The 14,740-nt window shown below is 41.1% G+C and overlaps 1 protein-coding gene across 1 annotated transcript in view; it reads left to right on the forward strand.

Moving 5' to 3' along the window:
* Window positions 1-10,182, forward strand: part of MROH2A (maestro heat like repeat family member 2A) — a 62,734-nt gene extending 52,552 nt beyond the window's left edge. The window contains exons 33-41 of the mRNA XM_070946571.1: window positions 679-813; window positions 1,231-1,345; window positions 1,793-1,939; window positions 2,705-2,887; window positions 4,323-4,478; window positions 5,316-5,456; window positions 7,041-7,143; window positions 8,363-8,428; window positions 9,983-10,182. Coding sequence (XP_070802672.1) covers window positions 679-813; window positions 1,231-1,345; window positions 1,793-1,939; window positions 2,705-2,887; window positions 4,323-4,478; window positions 5,316-5,456; window positions 7,041-7,143; window positions 8,363-8,428; window positions 9,983-10,182 — 1,246 coding nt within the window. The remainder of the gene's footprint in view (window positions 1-678; window positions 814-1,230; window positions 1,346-1,792; window positions 1,940-2,704; window positions 2,888-4,322; window positions 4,479-5,315; window positions 5,457-7,040; window positions 7,144-8,362; window positions 8,429-9,982) is intronic.
* Window positions 10,183-14,740: the final 4,558 nt, after the last annotated feature.

The following is a 14,740-nucleotide window of genomic DNA, read 5'->3' on the forward strand; positions in this document are numbered from 1 at the left end:
CATTCTTAGTCAAATGGAAAAAAAATTTGGGTGTTTTAATCCTAGTGTCAGCACTCCAAGCTGCATTCAATGCTGACATAAGAAGGAGAAGGTGGGGGCATCTGGCAAGAGGACGCTTGACTTTTCACCTACTTATTTTCCCTGGAGATACTATCCCCTAGGAGATGAGTTGGGAGGAGGGAAATTCCTTTGAGCTGAAGTAGTAGATAACAGCAGAGTGACTTGTAAGATGGCCAATGAGAAGCAGAGCAGCAGGGAAAGGAAAGGGAGGGTTTGGACCAGGAAGCCAGTGTTGGCTGCGACTGAGTCAGAGTTTTCGATTGTTGTGCCTAATAAATGAAAGATTTCGATCAAGGACTATTTGTTTGAAATGCAGTTTATTTGAGACGACACCGAATCCTGATACCTAGCCTTTATAAAGGTTACTAAAATGGGGAAGATTACTATAAATCTATAAGATTTTCCCTTTCATTCTGCAAATGTGTTCTTTGTTTGCCCCCCACCCTGTGACTGCCTTTCAGGCTACAGAATAGTTAGGTGCCATTGAGTTGAGCTTGACTTCTGGTGACTGAGTAGATATTTACCAGCTTGATTTATTCAGATCACTATGAATAAAATTTGCAAACTTTCTGTCCCTGACGTGTCTTTTCTGTCCCTGTGGGGTCTTTTGTATTTCAGGCTAGCTGTTACAGTACTGCAGGCTGTGTTCAGCAGAGCTCTGCCAGATATTGCAAGGGAACTGAACTCTGGAAAGACCTGGGACTTCCTGATGGACCCTAGTAGCAGCCTCAAGGGTGTGGCCCTGTTGGCCAGGTAAGGGACATATCCCTAACATTGGAAATATCCATTTTTAACTTGGCCCAGGAAAAATAATTCTGTAGATCTTTAAACCTAAGAACAAAGGTAGATGTTCTTAAATCAATACGTTCTGCCATCAAGGGCTTAGATTTGAGCTCAGCATTTTTTAATCTGACGTTCTGTGGAAATTGAATACAATTCCAGTTTTTTTGGGGGGGGGGTTGCTTTGAACTAGCAAATTCACCAATGGAACTTGGAATTTGAAATACGATGAAAATGAAATTACACAGAGTAACGGCAAAATTGGCATATTTGAACTTTAAAAGGCTGGGAGGGAGTTCAAAAAGCTTTTTGGAAGTTTTGGGGTAATCTTGAGAAGAAACAGATCCTTTGATACCAAGTTAGTCAGCACTTGATTGCTTCCTTCATCAGGGCCTTGATGCATACAAAGAACCCCTTTTTAGATGGGCTGCTCCTTCATCTCCATTCTTTCCTCCAGTCCTCCAGAACAACATCTAGAAATCTTAGCCTGGTCTTCTGCATGGAGGTGAGATATTATTTCAGGTAGTGCAAAGTAAAAGAACTAAGAGTAATGGCAACATAGGGCTGAGGTGTGATAGCCTTAGTCTTGTGGAGGAGGGGAACAATAAATAAGTTGTGCCATGTACAGAAGTAATTAAGAAACATACCAGGAGTGGGTTCTACTTACCATTACTACCGGTTTGCAATGGGAGCGCAGGAGCGCTTCTGCGCATGCGCAGAAGCTTCTGCACATGTGCAGATCGTCCATTATGACATCCGGGTGGGTGGGGCCTCCTGCCACTTTTACTACCAGTTCACAAGAACCGGACAGAGCCGGGAGCAACCCACCACTGAAACATACTATATATTTTTTTTTCTATTATTTTTCAGTGGGGAAAAATAGGAAACAATTGAACCATCCATTTCCAATGGCCAGTTTAGAAATTCAGTAACTGTAATTTCGGTATTCCAGGTTATAGGTCATCCTCTCTTGAAGAAACCAGAAACATTGAACCTTCTTTTGCATTTATTACTGACCCAAGTTCAAAATGGAAATGATCTTATGCGTATCTTGTCAATGCGAGGGCTGGGGAACATGGCAAAAGGTGCTCCAGAAGAGGTAAGCCAAAAAGTGCACAACCAAGACATCTTGTTCTAAACAAGAAGGTGAGGGAAAGGGACAACCCAGGGGTGAAATCCAGCAGGTTCTGACAGGTTCTGGAGAACCAGTAGCGGAAATTTTGAGTAGTTCGGAGAACTGGCAAATACCACCTCTGGCTGGCCCCCAGAGTAGGGTGGGAATGGAGATTTTGCAGTACCCTTCCTCTGGAGTGGGGTGGGAATGGAGATTTTGCAGTATCCTTCCCCTGCCATGCCCACCAAGCCATGCCCACAGAACCGGTAGGGAAGAATTTTGGATTTCACCCCTGGGACAACCATACTCTAATGGAACAGGGATTTTGTGGATTGCTTTAAGTTTAATACATATAGATTTGTTGGCAGTGATTGATTGAGATGCTCTTCTCAGAGGGAGGTTGGCCAGGCAACATAATCTTTGACTGTCCTTGATTGAACTGTTTATTAAGGGGGGGGAACCAAATAAAGAACAAAGAAGATGTCTGAGGAAGGAATAACCCAAGGAGAAGAGATCTCCAAAAAAGTGTTTCTTTAAGATGAAAGAAAGAGGACACTACAGAGAAGGGAAGGAAGATGGACAGTAGCATACTGGACCTGTTAATGGAAAGAGAGCTTCTGCTTGTCATATTGACCTGAAATAGTCATTCCACAATCTGTTAGTTACATTTTGCTAGTAATGGAGATTAGAAACAGATTGTAGGGGATAAAAGTAGTCTAGGCATTGACAAATACAAGAATTGTTTCACAGGCAAAGAAGTACCAGAAAGCTTTGCTGAAGCCTCTTCTCCAAGCTCTGCAGGACAGCTCCAGTCCAGAATTAGCCACTGAAAGCCTATATGCTTTATGCAAGTTAGGCAGATATCTTGGGAAATGGCCTGCAGATTGTACTTTCCAGATCGTGGTCAGCCAAGCCTGTGCACATCTCCGGCATGTAAGTTAGGCCACAGAAAGATCATTCTAAATCTTCTCCTTTTTTAAATTTAAATTTTAAACACAAATTTTAATCTGTTTAATTATGGGGTATTTTAAAATTCAGCCTAAATTATTTAATTCGTTTTAATCTATTTTAAATTTTGTATCTCTGTGTTTTATCTTCTGGCTGTTCACCGCCCTGAGTCCTTCGGGAGAAGGGCGGTATAGAAATTTAATAAAATAAATAAAAATAAATAAATTCTCCTGTCACTACTTTGGTAGAAAAGTGTTGGACCAGGTCCTCCAAAACTAGCGTTATATAGTATTTCCAACTCTCTCCAGGGAGTTTATAAGTGGAATTAGAAAGGAAGAGTCTTCCCTTTTGGTTGCTGTCCAGCAGTTAATATTTGCTTCTGAATCTGGAAATCCAAGCATTGGAACCTTTGCCACTGAAAAATCATCTCCTCCTCCTCCTCCTCCTCCAATTTCACCTGAATACACTTAAACCAGCCATTATTATTACAATTTATGACAACAAGTTGTCATAAATTTGCAGTCAGTTGAAGAGGATAGGAATACTTCTACTGGTACTCAGTTATGAGACTGGAATTCCAGCTTTCTTGTAGGGAGGGTTGAGGGCTTAGAGGGATTTAGAGTCAATTAAATATTTTGGATGTTATATGGAGGAAGCAGGTGGGATATGAAGGGGAAATGGAGGCAATCAAATTATAAAATTATAAATAGGAAGTATTAAGGGAGGCAATCAAACTATAAAGCAATACATATAAAGTGATAAACTATAAATGTTCAGCATAAACGTTGGGACTGTCTGGATCTTTAGCAAATTCTCCATTTCTCATAATAAACAAATATTTCCTCTCTTTCAACTCACTCTTGCCCGTGTTTTATATAAAATAAAAGGAGAAAGAGTTTGACACATACAAAGAAAAATGACATTGTGAAAACAATAGTACCATACTTATCAATGACATTTCAGAATCCCACTGAAATGTCATTGATAACAGGAAAGAAGCAAGAAGTTTGCACGAGTAGACTTGGGCGGGGGACACATGTATTCAGCGGGTCATAAGTTGTGCACCTCTGACCTTCTAACTATAGAGGAATTGCCTGGTTATACCCAACCCATCTTGGGAATGGATATTGAGTTTCCTGATGTCAAAGGAAACCTTATTTATTTATTTATTTTATTTATTTATTTATTAGTTTGTTAAACATGTACAAGATAGCAGGTATGAATATGAACATGGACATGAACAAGGGAAATGAATACAAATAAATGGGGACAGTAGGGCAGGGAGGGTAGGCTGGTCCGCTTATGCATGCCCCCTTTACGGATCTCTTAGGAATGGGGTGAGGTCCACGGTAGACAGTTTTAAGGTTGAAGCTGTGAGTTATTTCCTGAAGATGGGCTTAATTTTCCCTCTCCTTTGCAGGCAGATGATACTGTCCGTGCTGCAGCCTTTGAGTTGCTTGGTGAACTGGCCAAGACAGTTCCACTGAAGCTTTCCAAGTTTTTTACCAAGAAGGTGGGAGGTGCTTTGGCTGCCCTCCTCTTGCACTTCCATGATCCTTGCCCACATGTGGCCCAGGTTTGCTTGAAAACAATACAACCTTTCCTCTTTGAGCAGGGCACCCTGTCCTTACACAACAGGGCTTCTGTTGAGATTCCAGATTTCAATTGCACTAGAATTGGCTGCAATGTAATACAGTTCTGGGCTGGCCGAATGCCATTCCTGGGCTAGGAGGCTCGTGTTCTGTCCCCAACCCCACGCACACACACCAACAGACGTTCAGGAGTTAAAGACCAAACCAGCCGGCAAAATCCTTTTCCTTATGATAACGGAACTTGGCAACAACCTAGTGGCTGCCTGCCAAGAGTTTATTATTTACAAAGAGGAGAGATAACTTCTCCCCACTTCTGATACATCAAAGGAAAGCAGCTCAATAATTACAATCAAGTCCAGAGATAATCCAGTCTTAAAGCAAAAGTCCGGCAATGCAGAATGGCGTGGAAGCTTTCAGCTTTGTTCATCACAAGGTTTGACTGGTCACCACGCTCCCTTTTATATCCTGTGGGGTGTGGTCCAGTGACTCAGCCTAATCTCGGGCACGCCCTTTCTTCTGTTGCGCGCGCTTATCTCTGTGACGCTGGCGTGGGTCCAGCCAAGACTCATTACCCTCATCACTGTCCATCTGTGGCTGCGTGGACGTGCTTGGCCCTGGCCCTATCTCTTGCCCTTCGGCGGACACCGAAGGCATTGCCAGAGAGGAGGGTCCTGGAGAGGGAGGCCTTGCCAACTCCTCCCCTTCACTCTCGGAGTCCTCTCCTGACGATGACACAGGCTCCAGTAACGGAGCCACAACAGCTCGGGTCTAAGTAGCAGAAGGGATGTGGTATAGTAAACTTGCCTATCTTTTCTGCTTAGGCCTGCCAAATGGCCTTTATCTCATGTGCCTCGTTCATCGGTCTGTGTGGATTCTTAAAAAGTACAAATTCAGATTTATTGCTGATGGATCTCTCAGATATACAACACTCCCACCTCATGGACAGAGTTTGTCAACAGCTGGTAAGCAGACAAATTTGAGCCAGGCAATCTCTTTTGGCATGGTCAGGCAGCTTAAACTTAAGCCTAGGTTCCGTATGGCAACCATATACAAGTATTCCTTTCCCCCACCTCTCCCAGCCGTTGTATTTATTTATTTGTTTTTTTCTTTATCCTTTTTGTTTGTTTGCTTGTTTGTTTGTTTATTATTTATTATTTATTTATTTCATCATGTAACAGATATAAACATAATTATGAATACATGAAATGGATATGAATAAAAGGGAATGTTAGGACAGGGACGGTAGGCACGCTGGTGCGCTTATGCACGCCCCGTAAGGACCTCTTAGGAATGGGGTGAGGTCCACAGTAGACAGTCTAAGGTTGAAGTTTTGGGGGTTTGGGGAAGAAACCACAGTCAGGTACTGCATTCCAGGCATCCCCCACTAGGTTGCTGAAGTCATATTTTCTGCAATCGATACATTTTTAATATATTTATTATTAATATATATTTATAATTTGATATATAAAATACCAAGAAAAATAGAAATTTGGAAATTAAGGGAAGGAAAAGGAGAGGGGAAAAGAAGGTGTGAGGTAGAAGGGTGGGAAAAGAAAAAAAAGGCATTGACTTCCAACTCTTTTTAGCACAGTACAAGATAAAAACACCCCAGCTCAACTTTTTGCTTTCACACATTAATATATAACTAGCCATTTCCATAACGACAAATCTGATCGACACAAGCAAAGTCAAAGTTTCATTCTTTTTTTCATTACAAGCACAAGATCCAGAAGTGGTATCCAAGTGAAAAACATACTCAAATATATTCTCCTCTTTGAATAAAATGATCAATTTAATCATTCCTATTTTATCTACCTTGCTATGGAACTGGTTTGTATTTCTATTTGCGCCTAATAATCTTTTGAACCATCACCATTTTTATTAACAGTTCTCCATATTTTTTCAAATTCTTTGATCTCACCAGAAAAAAACAAAACAAAAAAAATTATACGACTATTCCTGTCTTTGCAAATCTTCTCTGACTGCATATTATTACCTCACATACTGAAGTAGTTCACATTCCACATTTGAATTCTAAACTGAATTCTAAGCCAATCAGCTGAGCAAGTTTCACATAATGTGCTAAGCTGAAGAAAATCTAAACCAAAATTAATGCTAATCAAGCTTAGCATGTTCTGTGAATATATCTGCCATACCTTTACCTCAGCTGGGTAAGCATGTTTCTAAACAAAGCCTTTGGGTCAATTGAAAGATTTGTACATAAGAAAAGCAATGAGTAAAAACTAATACAATCCCGAGGAAGAAACTTAAGAGGTATCGTAAATGTTTGTCACCCTCTTTTCAAAGTGTTTGAACCAATGGCCATGAGGCTCTCGAGGTTAACTAGGAGATGCATGGGTTGATTGTTTTTCTTAAATTGATATAATATTATTACAAAATAGGTTTTTTTTTCTTTTAACACTTTGTGGATTGTTTTAAAAGCTGATCATGCCTCCCTCCCTCCCCTTAAACATTTTTCGAAGTGGCAATTCTTTCTATATAGCACTTTTGTCTTTTCTGCATTCCCTTTCTCATTTGTTCCTTAGGCTCAGAGAAACCCATTGCTGCTGGAAGCTGTCATGGCAGAGGTGGCTCAGTATATATGTTGCAACTGGGAAGAAATCAGGCTTGTGGCATGCAAGCTGGCAGGTAAGCCATTTGGTTAGATTTCCAAAATATTGTAAGCTATGTTGCGGTTCGCCAGCAGCCTGTGGAGTCGGACAGTGAGGAGGCTGGGGAGGAACAAGGGCCAGTCCCTGGGGAAGGCCCGGACAAGGGCTCTGCATTGGAGGCAGAGATGGGGCCAGGGCCATCTGAGAGTGATGCGTGTACTCCGGAGCCTCCAGAGTTGGACAGCAGAGAGGCAGAGGAACAGGAGGAGCCTGTTCCCAGTGCACTCATGCACAGAGCTGCCAGAAGGCACAAAAAGTTAAAACAAAAGGGACGATTCAGGAATTTCATTTCATTTTTTCATTTCATTTTATTTAATTTGTATACTGCCCTACTCCCGAAGGACTCAGGGCGGTGAACAGGCACAGGATAAAACACATAGTATACAAAAATTAAGAGCAGAAGTAAAATCGAATTAAATCAATTTAGCCCAAGACAAATTTAAAACCCCAGGTTAAGAACAAATTAAAATTTACATTAAAATTTACATTAAAAAAGAATGGGAAAGGCTAGGCCAGACCAGCCTGGTGAAATAAAAAGGTCTTAAGAGCGGGGCGGAAGGTGCGTAGATCCGGGATCCTCCGTATTTCCGGGGGGAGCTCCAGGAATAAGGCCTGGAGATGATTAGCCCCTCCCATAAGGCTTAAAAGAGGAGCAAAGGCACGTGGGCACTTTGCAGGAAAGCAACATTGTTAATTCTGTTCCCAGTCGGCATCTCTGTTTGATTCTGGAATCCGTGTGGCTTTGCCAAGTAGGTCTTTGGCAGAGTGTCAAGGGAGATAAAGGTTGGTGATTATCCTGAAGGACTTCTCCTGAAGGATTTTTTGCAACTAATTGGGACTCAGCTGTGAATGAATGTAATTTACAGCTGTTGCAATAAAAGAGGTTTTTGGGACTACTCATGTGTTTTAATGACTCAGGAAGCCTAGGTCACAACACCCTACACCTGAGTTAACAAAACTGAATAAACCATAACATGGTGCCCTGGTTCACACAATATGTGAAGACTGTCATCAGTCTCATTAGAATGCACCGAACTTCCCAATTCTATATGAACTAATGGTGGGGTTCACACATGTTGACCCTCAACCTAATCAATTCCACTTCAGTTTAACATTGTGAAATCCACACCTGTATATTGCAGGCATGCACACTTATGTATTGTGAGAAAGGAACCTCTTTCTTCTATTTATACTAGGAATTCTTGTAGAGAAGGTGGAAACCCAGCATCTTGGACAGTTTGATGTAGAACATCTCTTACAAGGTAAGTATTGTGTGCGAAGTTCTTTGATTAGAGCAGAGGTGCAGAACTACTGTATATTCCAGGCACAGGTTATAATGGTCCTTTGAAGGTCCTGTTAGGGACAGCATTACCAAAGGTATATTTGATTTAAATATTAACAGTATTTAAATGATCCCAAGACGGGAGAGCAAATAAAACGTTACAATGTGGATGAAATCCATGGTCATGTGATATACTTTCACTAGGATTGAGATTGTTGCTCTGGTTTCCATCAAAAATCCTGGGCCTTGTCTCTTGAAATTATTGTTCTCCTACAACAACACCAAACAATGCAAAGAAAATATTCCAATCCACTATTAGCAAGGAATAGCTAAGTTATATGTATGCTAACAACGTACTATAATTGTGCTTAAACAACACACTATTTGAATTAATTGAATTAATGTTTTGGGGGGAATATGCATACTGCAGCGAAACATAACCTGTCCTAACATGTTGGGCTCACACAATAAAAATCCTTCATCTGGATTAATAAATTGTCATGTTTATATACAGTAATATGTTCAAACTTAGTTAGGAGCCACGGTGGTGCAGTGGTTAGAATGCAGTACTGCAGGATACTTCTGCTGACTACCAGCTGCCTGCAATTTGGCAGTTCCAGTCTCACCAGGCTCAATGTTGACTCAGACTTCCATCCTTCTGAGATGGGTAAAATGAGAACTCAGATTGTTGGGGGCAATATGCTGACTCTGTAAACCGCTTAGAGAGGGCTGTAAAGCACTGTAAAGCAGTATATAAGTCTTATTGCTATTGCTATTGTTGCTGCAAAATGGTTTAACACTATGGTTTGGTTCATAGTCAGCAAAGATATGGCTTGATTTGCACAATCTATTATCCATAAATTATCCAGTTGATTTTTAGTCTAGATTTTAGTGTTTGGTACAAACCCAAGCTATTGAATTAACTTACCACAAAATTCTATCAGGACCTGACTCAGCTGTCTAAAAAAATAACCAAAATAACCTTTAACTAAAAAGGAGTCTGAAGCTGCAGTGATTAAATATGTATTTTAGGCTACGGTTGCAAGGGATGTATAAATAGCTTATGCCCAAAAGGCTTTGGTCAAGATGCTGGAACATGGTAGCCAGTTAACGTATTTTTTGGAGTATAAGACGCACCTTTTCCCCCATAAAAGAGGCTGAAAATTTGGGTGTGTCTTATACTCCAAAAGTAGCTTTTTCAAAGCTTTTTTCAGCCCTAACTAGGCGCTAGCCGAGTGAAGCAATTTCCCCGTGCTTTGCCTGCTTTTTTCATTGCTGCTTCCTCTCACCTGTGCCTTGGAAGCTGTTTTTTATCCCCAAGCAGGGGATAAAAAACCAGCAAACTAATGTGCTGAAACTGACCAGACTAAGGACGCTAGCCAGATGAATACCCGGGTAGGCAGATTTTTCCTCCCTATTTTCCTCCCCAAATACTAAGCTGGGTCTTATACTCCGGTGCGTCTTATACTCAGAAAAATACAGTAGTTTTGGATTAACCTTTCTGCCTCAGTGCTTCTCATCTCGCCCAACATAGCTCTACACTCCGCGAGTCATGATCCCAGCCCCACTGTGATCAGCGCAGCCTTAGAAGCTACTCACACTATCCAGCAGAAATGGCAGGAGAGCCAGACAAGATTGGCCTCTGGACACCAAAGGAGAGCTGTGCTTTTGGGATGGTTCTTCAGGAGGGAGCCCAAAAAAACACTGGGAGCTGCAAAGCCTGGGCCAGTTTAAAGACAAGAACCATCAGAAAAGAAATGGAAATATAGCCTCTTTCATAGTTGATGCGAGTGGTGGTGGTATCTGTTTTCCAAAGAAGCATCGTTTTGTCTCTTGGCTATTGTATCCTTCAAACCTGAAAAGCAGCAATCGAGGAAATGAGTGGGGTTTGTAGAAGGGATTCGCTGAGATCTCTGTGCCTTTTCTTTTGCCTTTTTCTGGTTGTCTATTTGGGGGGTGGGGAGAGATGGAGAGAGGAACTGGTGTCCCATTCTTGTGGGGGGGGGGGAGGAATTAGCTGAGCTGCTGAAGAGGAGAAGCACCAAATGGAAAAATAGCTTGCAACAAGTTCCTATCATACAGTATGTCAAAGTACTCACTCAATTTCACAATATTTGAGGATTTCCATATAGCTCATGGGTGTCAAACTCACCACACCATGTTTTTTCCATTCGCGGAGCTGGGGTGGGCGTGGCCTGCGCATGACCCATCCGGCCTGCAGGCCACCAGTTTGATACCCCTGGTATAGCTTTATACTACAATCTAAGCCTTCCTAAAGTGATATAAAGCACATTTCAGTAGGTAGAACATATTGACACATTAATTGACCAATCAATGTCCTTCCTGCCTTGCAAGATGCTTCAAGAGTATCATTGTATTGAGCAACCTTGAATTCTTCCTGCATTGCATCTGAGAATATGTAGACATTAGAGCCGACAACGGCTGAAGCCTGTGACAGAATGGAGCAGATAAAAGTACCTTGAAATTCTTATACGATAAACTCTCTTGGGAAAACAGATAAGATTTTTACTTATGAGCCCTGGTTGTATAGTGATTAGAATACAGTATTGCAGCCTAACACTGCTCACAGCCAGGAGTTCGATCCTGATGGAGCTTGAGCCTTCTATCTTTTTGAAGTCTGTAAAATGAGGACCCAGATTGTTGGTGGCAATATGCTGACATTGTAAATTGCTCAGAGTGTGTTGTAAAAGCACTGTGGAGCGATATATAAGTCTAAATGCTATTGCTATATGTACAGAGTTTCTCAGATAGCAATGGAGAAGAAGCTAAAATAGGTCAAGGAATTAGTGGGAAGGAAGTTGCTGTCAGAGATGCTTCCAAATCATGTGGTACTGTCAGGGCCGGATTTAGATGAAAAGAGGCCCTAGGCTATTCCACTTATGAGGCCCTTTCACCTATAGTGAAAGTGTAATTTTAATTTTGCTAACAATTTGAATGTAGGCCCCTCTTGATCTTGAGGCCCTAGGCTGAAGCCTAATTAGCCTATAGGAAAATCCGGCCCTGGGTACTGTATTTGAGCGTTTTTAGACTGCTGACAGTATATAAGTCCTGAGGTAAACTAAGACCATTGAAGATAATTTCTAGGTGATTCAAGTTCATTGAAGAGACACTTCAACATAGAATCACATCCATTAGGTGCAAAAATGAGGAAAACAGAATTGAAAGACTATTAATTTTTACTTGACATGAGAGATTGCCAGTAAAGTTTTTGCTGAAACTCTTGATTAGGAGAATTTGGAATAAATATATATTGTAATAGAAGTTTTATTATTTCAAGTAGGGAGATAATTGAGCTCAGAATGATAGAGAACTTAGGCAATCAAATCGATCTTTAGCAGAAAGAGGGGTTTGTTTATTTTCTGTGCTGCATGTCACTTACAGAGCTATCTACTGTAAAAATAAAATTCTCCAGGAAAGTATGGTACAATAAAGAATGCTGCTCACGTGCTATTTTTTGACTCGACTCCCAAACCCCATATCCCAATCTTCCATTCCCTAGGTGACTACTGTGAATGAAGGGAAATATATGTATCCCAGGATAATGTTGCAGGATCCAATCTGAATTGGTCACCAGGGCCAGAGGTTTGTTCTTCCAAGGTTTTGGACTTGTGCTGGGAGCCCATCCTCAGGGAATTTCTCAATCTCCCAGATGTGTTGGAGATTGAGAAGTTCTGGAGATTGAGAAGTTCCCTAAGGATGGGCTCCCAGCACAAGTCCAAAACCTTGGAAGAACAAACCTCTGGCCCCGGTGACCAACTCAGATTGGATCCTGCAAAACCTATTGTGCTCAATGAAAATAATTTAATACTACAGTAGTTTACAAACTGGATCCCTGCACCTGTTATTATCTAGTTATCTAGTTAGAGCTGGTTTGCTCTAGTTTGAATAAACCAAATTTTTCTGAAAAGTTTATCCGGTTGGAGATGGCGCACACATTGATTCTACTGCATTGCTGGACACTTCCGGGTTTCTTCATGCTACTGTAGAAGAAATGGCAAGACTTGGCACATCTGAGATATCTGCATAATCCCTACTGTTGTGGCAGCCAACACAACCTCTTCCTGCAGATCTTGTTCAATAGTTGCAGTTGGAAAACCTAGTGTTGCATCTTGGGACAGCCTGCTGGAGGCTGCTGCTGCTACTGTTGTCACTCCCATTTGGTGAAACCATCACAGCCACCACTGCACTGCTTTCTTTTGATCAGCTCAGCCACTTTGAGAGTGAAGTGATTCTTGATGAACGCATCTTGTATTTTATGTACACTGAGAGCCTATGCACCAAGACAAATTCCTTGTGTGTCCAATCACGCTTGGCCAATAAAAATTCTATTCTATTCTAAGAGCAGGAACTGATCTGGTTGTTGCATAATTTAAATAAAAACTCTTGTGTGCACCCTTATTATTTAAGAAAGAAGGATAATGCAAACGTATATTTTCATTAATAAACTCCTTGGGCACTTTTGATGAACTGCCCTTTGGGAAGAAAGGAACATTATGAAATTTCCAATTATAATGAATCACAGGCTTTCCGTGGCATGGGAAAATATTGGAAGATGAGCAAATAGTGGACTACATGCCTGGTGACAGGATCCAGAATAAACACCATATGTTGCTGATGTAGATTATTCTACAAATACAACTGCCTGATGGGCCTCCTACTTTACAAGCATAGAGCAAAGGTCCCTGTTTCTGATGAAAATATTTATTCTTTCAACTATATAAAGAATTTTTTTTTTATTAGGGGTCCTAGTCCCCTGGGGGTTTCTCTTGAACTGTTGCAGATTGGGTCAGGTTGCTGGTTGATGTTCGAGAGAAAACCTTTGAAAGAGCAGTGGAGACTTTCTCAAACACAGAAGATCGCTGGTGGGGAGCAACGCTTCCCTCAGGTTTAGTGGTTGCAGTGACTTTTGCATCCTCTTCTTCTGTGGAATGAAACAGATGATTAAAGAAAGAGAAGATTCAGAATACTTTAAGATATGGAATCAATTTTATCATTGGTTAGAAAAGAGATACCAATAACTAAATTGTTATGTATAAAAAGTGCTATAATTAGAATATTGTGTTAGTGAGGAATTGTTGTAATGGATTTGGTGAGAATGAAGATAGAAGAAATGACAAAAAGAAGAATTTTTGGAGACAACACTGAGATGTCACATGGAAGGAATGACTGATGTATTAAATGTTTGTTTGTCTAAAAAATAAAATAAACTTTTTAAAAAAGAAAAGAAACAGAGCTCCTGTCAAGGGTTTGCATCACGGGTGGGTTCTACTTACCTTTACTACCGGTTCGCAACGGGAGAAGCTTCTGCGCATGTGCAGATCACAAAATATGATGTCAGGGCGGGTGGGCGGAGCCTCCCGCCGCTTTTACTACCAGTTTGCAAGAACTGGAGAGAACTAGGAGCAACCCACCACTGGTTTGCATGCCTTAGTGTATCATTGGGGCATATAAAGAGAGACTAGGAAAGTGAAGTGGCAATGTGGGAAACCATTGTTATTCCAAGGAGTTTAGTGTTCCTTCAGATTAAAAAATGTCTAGCACAGGGGGGGCTGGGGAGGTGTGGCCAGCTTGACATCACTCATGTTGGGGATGATTACTGAACAAGGTAGTTGCTAAATGAGGAGTAAGTGTAATTCAGCTGAATTAGCAGTGACACAAAGTGCATCTCAGAAGCATAAAATGATCCTTTCCAATATTGAGTAGCCTTTTTCTTGCCAGATTTTTGGAATCCAGAATCTAATGTTTTTTAATCAACCTTGAAATATACCATAAAACGTACTAAAGCAAGCACCAGGCGGATGTCTGGTAGTTATTCCCAGCTCAGAGGCTCTATTCCTCTCTGAGTTTGATTAGCGATAAAAAAGCTAAGGTTACGGGATACACACCAACATACCTGGTTTAGTGTGTGAACCAGAGTCTGGAGTTTTGACACTTTTGTCCTGATAGACAGAGGTAATCTGTTGAAGCAGAAAAATATCATAAGAAAATAAGAACCTGTCACTTCTATTTTAAATTTATTCAGATTCTTGGTCCAAGAACTACCGGTAAATTTATCAGAATTGGGCTGCATATCCTTGGACTACCATTAGATGGCAGCACAAAAATAAATTTACTACTGCTGTTTTATATTGGTCATTTTGATTTTTGCACTCCACAACATGGCAGTACTGTGTTTTCCCGAAAATAAGACCCTGTCTTATATTTTTTGAACCCCGAAACTTGGCCTTGTTTTCGGGGAGGTCTTATTATTTTGGGGTGCGTGGAGCAAGAT

This window comes from Pituophis catenifer, unplaced genomic scaffold (genome assembly GCF_029215685.1).
Source record: "Pituophis catenifer annectens isolate HBS135680 unplaced genomic scaffold, rPitCat1.0.hap2 SCAF_1, whole genome shotgun sequence".
NCBI lineage: Eukaryota > Metazoa > Chordata > Lepidosauria > Squamata > Colubridae > Pituophis > Pituophis catenifer.